At 42.8% G+C, this 13,742-nt stretch overlaps 1 protein-coding gene across 5 annotated transcripts in view; it reads left to right on the forward strand.

Moving 5' to 3' along the window:
- rab11fip2 (RAB11 family interacting protein 2 (class I)) overlaps positions 1-13,742 on the forward strand; it is a 101,601-nt gene that overhangs the window by 69,925 nt on the left and 17,934 nt on the right. For 4 of the 5 annotated variants that reach the window (XR_015079198.1, XR_015079197.1, XM_085994402.1 and 1 more), the window contains exon 4: positions 11,947-12,073. Coding sequence is in view for 2 of the 5 variants with exons in the window: in XM_085994402.1 (XP_085850528.1) it covers positions 11,947-12,073 (127 nt within the window). In the remaining 3 variants the exon portion in view is untranslated. Of the gene's footprint in view, positions 1-11,946; positions 12,074-13,742 lie in introns of those variants that run through there. The other variant, XR_015079199.1, reaches the window with a different exon arrangement.

The following is a 13,742-nucleotide window of genomic DNA, read 5'->3' on the forward strand; positions in this document are numbered from 1 at the left end:
TGTGTTTTTAGAACCCAAGCGTGACATCTTAATCACTTCTTTTACTTTTTTTTAATTTCTTGTCCTGCAGTTAAGGTCTTTGGGGGGGGGGGGGGGGGAAAGTAATTCAAAAGCGACTTTTATGTTTCTGTTATAATTAATTTCCTATTCTGTTATAATTCTGCAAAATTGTTTTTTATTTCTGAAATGGAGACTAACTTTATTGTAGTTAGTGTCAAAATAATAGCTACAAACCGATATAACAAATGTAATAGAAACATTTTTTCCCACCTGCCTTCAGGTTCTTCTCCCAACACCAACTTGCATTTATATAGCGCCTTTAACATAGTAAAACATCCCAAGGTGCTTCACAGGAGTGTTGACACCGAGCCACCTGAGATATTAGGGCAGATGACCAAAAGCCCAGCCAGAGAGGTTGGTTTAAAGGAGGAGAGAGAGGTAGCGAGGCGGGGAGGCTTGAGCAGGGAATGTCGGAGCCTAGGGCCCAGGCAGCTGAAGGCACAGCTGCCAGTGGTGGAGGGATTTAAAATTGAGGAGGCACAAGGGACCAGAATTGGAGAAGCACAGATATCTCCGAGGATTGTCGAATTAGAGGAGATTACGGAGATGAGGAGGGTTTGAAAACGGGGATGAGAATTTTAAAATCGAGGCGTTGCCATGTAGGTCAGCGAGCACAGGGGTGATTGATGAACGGGACTCGGTGCAAGTGAGGACACGGGCAGATGAGTTCAAGTTTTATGGAGGGTAGAAGATGGGAGGCTGACCGAGAGCATTAGAATAGTCAAGTCTAGAGGTAACAAAGGCATGGATGAGGGTTTCAACAGCAGATGAGCTGAGGCAGGTGGAAGTAGGCAGTCTTGATGATGGAGCTCATCTCGGGGTCAGATAGGACAACAAGGCTGCCAATGGTCTGGTTCAGCCTCACAGCGACCAGGGAGAGGGATGAAGTCTGTGGCTAGGGAACGGAGTTAGTGGCGGGACCAAAGCTAATGGCACCAGTCCATGGTACACTCTTTAAATCTGCTTATACATTTTATGTAACTTACCTGATGCTTTACATATAGAAGTAATAGTAATGCAACTTATTCCCAGACTCTCCTCCACCCTCTTTCCCACCCCCGGGTCAAATATCATGCACATATATTTTCCAATCCATAAGATGGCCTATTGTCCTTTTACAAATACGTAGAATCATAGAAACTTACGGCACAGAAGGAGACCATTCAACCCATTGTGTCTGTGCCGGGTTGGCTGTTAGGCGTTTGGAATTTGTTTTCCCCTCCGTTCCATGACTCTACTTCTTAACCCAACAGGGTCCTGCACACCATCATGTGGGGACTCTTGAGTGAAATTGTTTTCTGCCATCCTGTGTGTCAGTTAGTTGCTAAGTTTCCAGTTTTTTAAATATTTAGTTTAAGGGTATACAGGAAACTTTGTTATATCCGGCACCGACTGGACCGAGCTGTTGCCAATCTATCAAAACTGCCGGACATACAAAGTTAATGTTGAAGCATATGGAGGTTTTCATCTCCGTATCTGACAACAAACACTGCTGCTTAGCAACAGCTTGTAAACAATCGGCCCATACCTTGGAAGCGTCTCTGTAGCTTAGCAACAGCTTCAGAGAGACTTTCCAGAGCCCCACTGTTGAAAACAAAGCCACGAGAAGAAAAAAAACCTAACAAAACGGCTCCTGATTTCTGCCGGTAGATCAAGGTTTCTGGACATACAACCTCCGGATAAACCAAAGTTTCCTGTAATAAATTAATAAAATAATGAATGGCTCACTGCAGTATAGTGGCTGTAAGCCAATTATTAGTTCCTTCAAAGTGGTGTCCTTCTGTGCACACAATTGACCAATTCCGTCATTTCAAGTGGAGCAAACATTTGAATACTGTAAAATCAGTTTTTGGCGTCTCTATATTCACCTTTTGTTAGCCAGAAGACCAATTATTTAAGTATAATATTGACATTACAAAATACACTTATCTTGTTGTCTATCCAATTTGTAGATTACTACTCAAATTCATCATAAATCTATTATTACATATGTTGTTCCTCTATGTATGTTCAAAGGATTGAATGGCTGGATCAGGGTATCTTTGTACCTCTTCATTGGCGAACCATTTGGGATATGAATAAAAATGTTGACATTTATTGCACTTGGCAAGTGCAGTGCTCAAGTTAAAGCATTTTTTTTAAACTACCAATTTCAATATCTTGGTTATTGTATATATCTTGGATAATTTTGGTGAATTTTGTCACCATAATCTGGTCTTTGTCTTGCAGAAGTATTATGTCATAGAAACTGAAAACCAGATTTGTTTGGTTCAACGATGCCCTTTCTCGCTGCATTAACAGTCCGTAACTGTTTGTAATTGCTAATTGCTAAATTGTGATGAGATATTGCAAGAGGAAATGTATTAGTTTACAGTAGGTTGTGAATATTATTCAGCTGCAAAAACATGGTAGTGTGATGACTTTTCTTCTGACAATCTATTAACCTTTGTTAATGTGAAAAGACTTTGAGACAAAATTGCCAAAAAAATAGTACAAATTATGTGAAAATTTCTCAATTTGCAGCTCTTGACAAGTGGTAAAAGAAAGCTCGGTATAATATGAATGTGTTATCAAAGGCTCTAGAGATACTGGACATATTATTAACGAGCTCCATTGAGAGACCAGACAGGTAATTAACTTCCTCCATAGAGAAATAGAACAGGTAATTAATGAGCTCTTAAGAGTTACTGGACAGTCTAGCGGGAAGCACAACAGTTTAACTGGACAGGTTATTACCAATTCCTTTTAGTGGATCCTTGGAGATAACAAGCAGATTAATAATGAGCTCTTTAGAAGTTCAGAAATACTGGGGTTGAACGCACCTGTGATCATCGATATAGTAAAGCCAAATTAAGGCTTGCCCAGTAGCTCAGTGGATAAGTGCACCATGTGTTGGCTCACTGAGCAATGCAGACAAATAAGACATTGGGTTCAATTTCTTTGTATGTGTGTATGTAAGCTGAGGCCACCATCTTTTGTGGTCATTGGTTGACTGAGCAGCTCATCCTGTCCTACAGACCAACAATGCAAATTTCACTCATTGGCCTGTACAAACATTCCTAAGTCATTGAGCAAAAACCCACTGCACTACTAAATCGCAACCCCCCCCCCACCCCAATCTTGGGTCTACAATTCTGCTGCCAGAGCAAAGGAGCACTTCAAAATACAAACTTTGCAGAACTTTTTTTTCCTTAATGTAAAATTGAAAAATATCAGTTGTGTTGCTTGTGGAAATTCTTGTATTTGCAGAAAGGTGCAACTGCAGTCTGATTGCTGTTGAATTTGTAAAACTCTTCCGCTCGTTTTATATTCTTTGGAGCTAAACAAATGCTTAAACTCTTGTGCTCTCAGCTGGCCATGTGACCTGATGTCCATAATAAACTAGTGATCCTCAACATCATGGGATGGTGTAAATACAAGTTATCTCTAAAACTAGGGCAAAGTTACAAATCTTCAGCTAAGGAAGAGCCACTAATATAACAATAGATGTTCTTTCTGCAATGCACTTAGAGTTCCAAAATCTACATCGCAGTTGATCTTGTAACTCCTCCAGCTGAATGTTTACAGTGAGGTGAGTGATTATGAATTTTTCTGTTTCTTTTCTGCATCGATGGACAAGGATTTATTTTTGGACACTCGTGATTTATCAGCATCAACAGAAACCAGAGATGGAATTGATTAAATGTACTGACATTTATTCTTGGTAGATATTTAGATTTTTAAATAGCATTCCATTTTAAATTTTCAACATTATCATGGTGCACAGAACACGGTAGAAAGAAAGACTTGCATTTATATAGCATCTTTCACGACCTCAGGATGTCCCAGTGCACTTTACAGCCAATGAAGTGTAGTCCCTGTTGTAATGTAGAAAATGCAACAGCACAGCAAGCTCCCATAAACGGCAACATGATAATCTGTTTTTTGTTATGTTGATTGAGGGCTAAATATTGGCCAGGACACCGGGGATAACTCTCCTGCTCTTCTTTGGAATCGTGCCACGGGATCTTTTACGTCCACCTGAGAGAGCTGACGGGGCCTCGATTTAACGTCTCATCTGAAAGACAGCATTTCTGACAGTGCAGCACTCACTCAGCACTGCACTGGTGTGTCAGCCTCGATTTTTGTGCTCAAGTCTCTGGAGTGGGACTTGAACCCACAACCTTCGGACTCGAAGGCGAGTGTGCTACCTAGTGAACCACGGCTGACACAGTATAATGCTGAGGTTATTCTGACAAAGCGCAGGAAAATATGATTTAATATTACTGTTGCTCTTGAGTCTTGCTGTTGATTACCTGGGGAAAAAAAAACTTTGCAATTGTACATTGACCTGTTAGGCCACTAGTTTATTTATAATCAAAGGTTAGTAAGCCTATATTCTGGATTAATATAACGTTTTTGGCCTTGAAATCTCGCCACTAATTTTAAATTATTAATGAATGTGAGCCTGAAAATACTTTATGGAACAGAACCTATTACTATGTATTACAGGTAGACTACCCTTTATCCGAACTTCCGAAAACCGAAACCCTCTAAAAACCGAAGGTTTTTTCGGTCAGCGTAAGTCGTGCGCACGACATGACCAGAGTGGCGCATGACTTACGCTGAGCAGGGCAGAGTGTCACTGAGTTCCCTCCTGGGTAGGAGATTGCAGGCCTAGCCGGATAAGGGATAGTGTAGCATTTTTCCGCACTTCTGAAAACCGAAATCGTTCAGCGTAAGTCGTGCGCACGACCCCGACCCCCCGCCGACCCCGACCCCTGCCCCCTTTCGGATAAGATATAGTGTACCAGCCTTTATCCGCACTCCCGAAAACAGAATTAATCTGAAAACCGAAGTGTTTTCGCTCAGCGTAAGCCGTGCGCACGACCCGACCCCCCCGCCGACCCCCACCCTTTCGGATAAGGGATAGTGTATCCTTTATCCGCACTTCCGAAAACCGAATTACTCTGAAAACCGAAGTGTTTTCGCTCGCCATCCGAAATTTTCCGAAAACCGAAACACGGCTGGTCCCGAGGTTTTCGGATAAAGGATAGTCTACCTGTATTACCAGTAAAATAAACTTGAAAATACTACTGTGATATCTCAGCCATTTTTTTAAAATATTTTGTTTTATTTTATATCACACTGAACCAGCTCCAGTGTCTTTCAATCAACTTGTCCTTCAAAGTTGCTGGTCAGGGTCAGATATGATTCTGCTTATAAGTTTGTGTGCATATATATTTCTGTAGCATTGCCTTTAAATGGATTACAATGAATTCCTTCTACAAATAAATTGGCTTCAGTTTGTCATGTGTGGTAATTCGGGCCTGCCTCTTTAACCTTTAGCCACAGACCATCTGAGCAATTGACCACCATATCCTCCAGCTTGTCTGACATGAGAACGACATCAGATGAAGAAAGGGCACTACAAATTACTGCCACACTTCTATAAATGGAGCTGTTCTCAGTTTTCACCAGAGCTAATTCGATCCAGTTCACTTCACTCATTTTTCTGAGGGAGATCAAAAAAGGAGCCATGAATGAACAAGTCCATCATGTCTTTGACACATCAATGTGAGAATGAAAAGCAGGCCACGAAAGAGGGTTCCTGTCTTTAGAGTTCAGACAATACCTGATGAAAGAGTGCCTCATTCAGATCAATCCTATAGCAAGCAGGGCAGAACGCCTCAGATCACTATTACAGACCAGTATAATGGGAATTAGCAGGGGCTTGATTCACCGGTCACCTTTTTCCTTACAGCTGTGACCTTTTGTTGTAATGTGACCTTTTCTTTCTCTCCCCTACCAGAAGCCCCCACTACCGCTAAAGGCTATTTTAGGTTCCAACTGGGTTGAGTTCTGGTCAGGAACCCTAGCAATGTTGGCAAGGTAAAGTGTCCTGATCATGACCTAAGCAACCTGGTTGTAGCTTTCAAAACTGCACCGACTTAACGGGAAGAAAACAGCTTCAAGTAACATTTGACATTTCATGCTGAGATGACTTGTTCACAGCAAGGTGCTATTGTTTGGTGTGTGTATATAAATAAAAAATAACACAACCTGTTCTTCACGCTGTAGATCCTCAATTTAGGCTAGATCAATTTTTTTTTAACTTATAGTGCAAATAAAGGATACTCTGAGTCACATAATCTTGCAACAATTAAAACATGTAACAATCAAAATTCAAATGTTAAACTAATCTTATTAACCTCTGCTCTAATGGGAGATTGGAAAGTCATATTAGTATAACAAATCTCAAAATCTTTTTCATTTCTCTTGCAAAATATTAAGTATTAAGATAGAATACATATCACTTGTCCTTTTAGCAGCAAAATGAGTTTAAGAAATACAATGGAATGAATAATCAGAAGAGGAAAAATAGAAAAGTATGAAATGCAAAGTGTCATGAATCTTATCATTCATGTAGAAATGACTCGAGATAACACTGGGCGGCCAGCTGGTGGCGCCGTCTAAGGAAAGTATAAATACTCGGGCGTGGGCCCAGCTTGCTCAGGACGGTTTTATAACCAGGAACTAGTGATGTAACTAGAAACTCATGGTTGTGAAACAGTTGATTAAAGCCTTGTTTTATACTCAAACCAAGTGCTTAGTAGTTTTCTTGCGTCAATTTAATCAACTGTGTATCGGCTCCACGCTCTGAGTGATTTCGGGAACAGCCAGCTACGACTTCAACTGTAGAAGGGAACTCTGACGTAGTAATCAATCCATCATGGACAAACTACTCAGACCCGTCCGTCTTGACCTGGACCCAAACTCACCTACAACTGCTAAGGTATGGAAACACTGGTATCGTACCTTCAGCAACTTCCTCAGGGTGTGTGGTGAAAATGTTCCTGATAAATTAGAGATACTTGCCAATTATGTATCTCCTCATGTGTTTGACTATATCGAAGACTGTGTAGACTATGACTCCGCTATCCTAATATTACAGCGACTGTATGGTAAGGCCCCAAACGAAATTTTTGCTCGGCATCTACTGGCCACAACTCGACAACAACCCGGGGAATCACTTGACGAATTCCTTCAAAAGCTTCACGGGCTCAGCAAGAATTGTAATCTTAAAGCTGTCACAGCTGAGCAGTACCAGGAGGAGTTAATTTGTGATTCCTTTATTAATGGGATTGCGTCTCCCTTCATACGCCAGCGTCTGTTGGAGAATAAAACCCTCGAGTTACAGGCTGCCTATGACCAGGCATGTTCTCTGAACTTAGCAAAGAGGAATGCAGATACCTATCTTTTACCACGTGCATGGGCTGCTGCTATCACTTTGTGACTCCTTCGATAGGCCTCGGGCGGAAGCCCTCACTGATGATGACTCTAACCTAGCTGATGACAACCCTACCCTAGAAGCCTTCACTGATGACGACCCTGCCCTAGTGGCATCGTGGCAATCTGGAAGGAAGTGTTTCTTCTGTGGAGGTGCATTCCACTATAAGAAATGTTGTCCTGCTCGTAACGCAACCTGCAATCATTGCAGTAAGAGAGGTCACTTTTCTAAAGTATACCGGTGGAGAGCCCCTGTTAGTTTTGCAGCTACTATCTATAAAACTGCTCCTCCCCTAAGAGCCACTACTAAGGTTACAGCTGCTATCTATAAAACTGCTCCGCCCCCAAGAACCACTACTAAGGTTACAGCTGTCTAGGGTAAAACTGCTCCTCCTCCCATCACAGCTGTTTTCCCCAAAGTCTGTCCCATGCAGCCACGAAGGTTTCGGTAAATGGACACATTTGAGTGCACTAATCGACTCATGTAGCTCTGACAGCTTCATTAGTGAGCGGGCTGTCAGTAAATTAAAAAAACTGCGTATTTACCCCTCGGACAGGGAAATTGCAATGACTCTGACGACACTGACCACCAACTCTTCCGGCTTTTGTCTTGTTAACCCGGCTCGGGGTGCTCAAAAACCTATGCAGTGATGTGCTCCTGGGACAGGATTTCCAGAAACAACACAAAAGACTCACTTTCAAGTTTGGAGGGTCAAAGCCGGAGCTTACTATTTCCAAAGTACCGTTTTGTGCGCTTTCGGCAGCTTTGCTCGACGAGCCCTCCTTGTTTTCCAATCTTTCCCCCCCGATGTAAGCCCATAGTCACTAAATCATGACATTTCAGCCAAGATGATCTATCCTTTATCGAGGCAGAGATCTCTCGCCTTCTAGCTGACGGTATCATTGAGCCACGTTCATCTCTGGCGGGCTTAAGTCGTCGTTGTTAAAAATCCTCTGAAGCAACACAAGAAACGTCTGCATCGATTACTCGCAAACTATTAACCAGTATACCGACCTGGATGCCTACCCACTACCACGCATCGATGACATGGTCAATAACCTTGCCAACTACAAGGTATTTTCAACTTTTGATTTAAAGAGCGCATACCATCAAGTACCATTAAAGGACTCTGACAAAAAGTATACGGCCTATGAGGCCAATGGTCGGCTTTACCAGTTTTGTCACCTTCCATTTGGGGGTCACCAATGGGGTGGCCGTCTTTCAACGGGCAATGGATAGCCTAGTCAAACCGGGAACTTAACGGACACTTTTCCATATCTGGATAATATCACCATTGCTGATCATGACCAGAAGGAGCATGATGCCAATCTCCAGAAATTTTTTGACGTTCTCCGTCGTCGCAACTTAACCTTTAAGTCCAAATCAGTACCATCAGTCAACGTCCTTGCTACTGGGTGGGCAACGGTGTCATCAAACCGGATCGGAGCGACTTCGTCCGCTTCAGGAGCTCCCTCCCCCTATGAATCCCGGCTCTCTCTGTCGGACACTCGGCATGTTCACCTATTATGCGAAGTGACAAGGTCCAGCCCCTGAAAATCTCCCTTTTCGTGGTCAAGTGCGATGCATCGGAGGTGGTGATCTAGGCTACCTTGAATCAAGGTGGTCGCCCCGTTGCATTTCTGTCCAGAACTTTGCAGAGTAGCAAGCTCCATTATCCTCCTGTCGAGAAGGAGGCTACGGCTATCATCGAAGCAGTACGTAAATGGAGTAATTTTCTCGCTCGTCGCCATTTCATGCTTATAATCGATCAGCGCTCCGTGGCCTTAGTGCGTTTCCGGTTATCCAGCATAAAGATCAAGAATAACAAAATACAGCTCTGGAGGATGGAATTGGCCGCCTTTGGCTACACCATACATTATCGACCCGGCAAAGAGAATGTGGCCCCGGATACCCTCACGCGTGCATTCTGCTCTTCTATGTCAACTTCGACTCTTGCGGATTTTCATACTGACTTATGCCATCCTGGCGTTACCCGAATGTTGCACTTTGTGCGATCTAAAAATCTCCCATTTTCTACGGAAGACATGAAAAGCACATGTTCCACTTGTAGAATTTGCGCGGAATTAAAACCGCAATTCTTCCGTCCGTCGGATGGCTCGCTCATACACGCTATACAGCCTATGCAGCGACTCAGCATTGACTTTAAAGGGCCATTGCCTTCCTCAACGCAAAACACCTACTTGCTTACTATGGTAGATGAATATTCACGCTTTCCCCAATCCCAATAGGCTTACTTCCACAGTGATCAAATGCCTCGATCAGGTCTTTTCCCTTTTGCGGTACGGCCAATTTCATCCACTCTGATCGGGGTCCCTCCTTCATGTCAAGCGAACTCAAAAGTTATCTTTCCCAACGGGGAATCGCCACAAGTAAAACGACACCGTATCATCCCATTGGTAACGGACAGGTTGAGATACAATGCTATCATTTGGAATGCTGTTTGTCTTGCACTGAGGTTACGCAACCTACCAGACCAGCAGTGGGAAACTGTGCTCCCTGACGTGTTGCATTCCATCAGGTCTCTTCTTTCTACGACCACCAACGTTACTCCTCACGAACGATTCTTCGGGTTCCAACGTCGCTCCACTCATGGGACGTCTCTACCATCATGGTTGGCAGCTCCCGGCCCCGTGCTGCTCCGAAGATTCGTTCGATCTTTGAAGAATGATCCCCTCATCGACGAGGTGGAACTAACAGATGTTAATCCCACATATGCACACGTGTGGTACCCTGATGGCTGGGAGTCCACCGTTTCACTCCGAGATCTGGCTCCCTGTCCAACCGGTCCCACGGACCCCACTGATAGAGGGATCCATAGTAATGGTGCCGACACTCTGCGCTCCTTTGAGGATGACTCCCTACCCGGGACATCAAGGGATCTGCTGTCTACTCCGCTGAATCAACTCTGGGAGCAGAGTGCTCCCCACGGGATGGCCACCCGAAGCCAGGACACCGGACAATCACCAGCTACCAATGAAGATGAAGCCAGCTCTGCGCCTGTGGGGACCCGCACCCGGAGTCACGATCTCCCCAGTCCCCCTCAGATCGATCAAGGCGACACGGGCCCTGTCAACCTACCTGTACGAACCAAGCGACCCAGAGACCAAGACACGGTCCGAGGAGACGTGCCTTCTGGCCACAAACAGAAATCGAAACGACTGCGGCTCTTCGTGGTCCGTCTAATCCGCTAGAAGGAAGTCGCCGGACTTCCAAATCTTTCAGGCGGGAAGAATGTCATGAATCTTGCCATTCATGTAGAAATGACTCTAACACTGGGCGGCCAGCTGGTGGCGCCGTCCAAGGAAAGTATAAATACTCGGGCGTGGGCCTAGCTTGCTCAGGATGTTTTTGTAACCAGGAACTAGTGATGTAACTAGAAACTCATGGTTGTGAAACAGTTGATTAAAGCCTTGTTTTATACAAGTGCTTAGTAGTTTTCTTGCATCACAAAGTAAGGGAGGGGAAAGGCAATGGTATTAAGAATCATAACAACAGAATTATTGTTGAACATGTTGAAGGGAAGATCCTCTATTTGGGTTGTGTGTTGATTGAATCTTCAGCAACAGGTTCGTTTCCCCTACTCAAGACCATTCAAGTCGTGTGTTCAAAAATAAATTTCATCAAGTGGCATGGTGGCAATGTATTAGAATGCATGATGCTGTGGCGTGCGGAGTATGATTTTGAAAGTGTATATTAATGACCTTGTAGTGTGTAGTTTCACTAGAGAATATGTCTGGCAATTGTTGAAAGTGGGCAGATCCTGATTGATCTGTCCCGGAAAGATTGAGAAGTACCCCAGGATATAGGCTAGATGGGAGTCATAATTTGTATGTGATGAGTTATGTTTTTTTTTTGGCTTAATCGAGTAGCTGAATGTAGATAAGTGCAAGTTTGTCACTTCTCCATTTGTGAGTGGGATGCAAGGGAAGGGGAATGATAGAAAATAGAAATGTGAATCATGCTGGATTATTCTTTTGTGCCTTTTAGCGTCTAGTTAAAGAATGCAATTGGCTTTGATCTAAAAGCAGGTAGCCTGCCTATCTGAAAAGCAAAATACCGAGGATGCTGGAGATCTGAAATAAAAACAGAAAATGCTGGAAATACTCAGCAGGTCAGGCAGCATCTGTGGAGCGAGAAAGAGTTAACGTTTCAGGTCGATGGCGCTTCGTCAGAACTGGAAAAAGTTAGAGATGTAACAGATTGCCTGCCTATCATTTTGGTAGGGAAATCTTGCATTATGCAGCCATTGGGGGAGGGGAGAGTTTTTTCAATGACTATTACTTGCCATTTGTCAAAGTCTGTTTCTGTAAACTTGCATTGGTATGTGAGGAGCGTTGCAATATTGCTTGCTTGGGTTGGCCTGTACACGACCAACTGTGGAGACGCTCCATAAGAATGGACATCTTCAGAGAAAAGAGGATTAGTGGGGCTGTGCATCAAAGTTTCTAACATGACATAACCGTGTAATTCTTGTAGCAAAACTCTAATACTAAGTGGATTGAACTGCTGTAGAAGTCACTGCGCTTCATTTAAATGAACGATTGTACAGCTACCCTTAAATTCAAGTTAGAATGTTTCTGTATTTCTCATTCCAGTTTAACCAAGCCCATAAATTCTGAAGATCTGAAGACTACAGCATCCACTGACAGACATAAATGTCTGGCGAATAATCAACGTTCAAGTAAAGCCTTCCAGCAACATCACTATGGAGACAAAACCAGAGTAAGTGTAAGGAAATGTCTTTGTGTGTGAGAAAAGCTATCCAAAGCACGCAGCATGTACCATGTCCAAAAAAAGTACAATTTGTTTTGAGGTGAAGCTTTCGCTTCTTGACTCATTTCAGTACTCATTTATTTAAGCTGAAATTGATTTTGATTGACTACCCTTCTATGATACTCTTACCTCTGGACTGTTTTGATAAGACTTAAATTTCTTAGTCCTATGGTAACCTTTTCAGTTACATGATTAATTTTTGGATTAAATTTAAAGAGAATTTTTAATCAATTATTTTATTATTTTCTAACACTTTTCTATATTAAGTATTTGATCAGTGCTTCCCTCTTACAATTTATGGACTTGGTATGCTCAAACCACTACTTGATTTACCTAATCTCTTTCCAAATTTTATATCTGCTTTTATGGGCCTTAGTCCTTCACTTAATTTTTCTTTTTTGAAAAAAGTGCAGGAATTATATTTAGAGGCTTTTGTTTTTACAACTACAACAACTTGGATTTATATAGCGCCTTTAACGTAGTAAAAAATCCCATGGTGCTGCACGGGAGTATTTTAAGACAAAAAATACTGGCCATCCCAATAAAGTAGTTACAAGTTTGCGTGCTAGAGTAGTCTGTCACCGAACCCAGCTGCTGCAACTAGAATGCATTCTTTCAAAAATTCTCAACTGGCTGTGAGGTGGAGTGACTGGTAAGGTGAAGCATTCTTTAGCAGAAAGCAAAAGAACGAATGGTTTGCCTCCCCCACAATAAGTATCTGTTGCTAAGTGACCATGAACACCATGACCGCTCCTCCTTGCCAACAAAATTAGGGCATGTTAGAAAGGGTGGAAATTAAGGAGGAGGATGGAACTAAAAAAAATTCACCCTTTTTTAAAAAAAAAAGCGCTGCTTATTTTTCTTGCCAGTTTTCTCCAACAATTCATACTAGATTTAAGTAATCTAGATCACTTTTTGTTTAACTAGTTCAGAATGTATTAGTAATTCTAATTTAAATTTACAATTAACACACTAAAAACCAAGGACAGGATTTTCATTGTGTTGTGGAGTCGGGATTGGAGGCGTGGAGTGGGGGGGGGGGGGGGTTTATTAAAATCCCGAAATCAGGGGTCCCGATCCCTTCCCGCCTCCATGCCCGTTTCAAAGGAGGCGGGTGCCCACAATTAACAATTGAAACTGCCCAAAATTATTTTAACATTGCACTGTGGAGCCTGTAAACAAAGACTGTTCTTGACAGTCTGGGGTACATTTGAATGTGGGTCCCAGGGTGAAAGGGTAGAATGTGAACCCAATACACCAGTCAGTCGCTTATTTGTTCATGAAACCTGTTCACTATAAATGTTTCAACAGAATCGCAATTATTCTCCTTTTGGTTAAAATATCTCCTTTTTTGCAATCTGTTAAGGTTACAGCAGAAAGCCTGATCAAATTAATGCCTGATCCCTTTTGAATCTGTAGATTTGAGAGTTTGGGTCTCTGTCACTCAAATGTTTACTAACCTTAGCAAGTCTGTAGACCCACCTTATTTTGTGCAGCAGGTGGATAGGGCAAAAATCAAGCCTCACCTGTTTCACTTGTTTCAGAAAATGTTGGTAGATCGCCTTCATTCACCACTTCATGTTGCTTCCATGGGGGTCTGGGGGGAGGAGGGAGTAAA

This window comes from Somniosus microcephalus, chromosome 8 (genome assembly GCF_052327205.1).
Source record: "Somniosus microcephalus isolate GS21.2 chromosome 8, FLI_Smic_1.0, whole genome shotgun sequence".
Classification (NCBI taxonomy): Eukaryota; Metazoa; Chordata; class Chondrichthyes; order Squaliformes; family Somniosidae; genus Somniosus; species Somniosus microcephalus.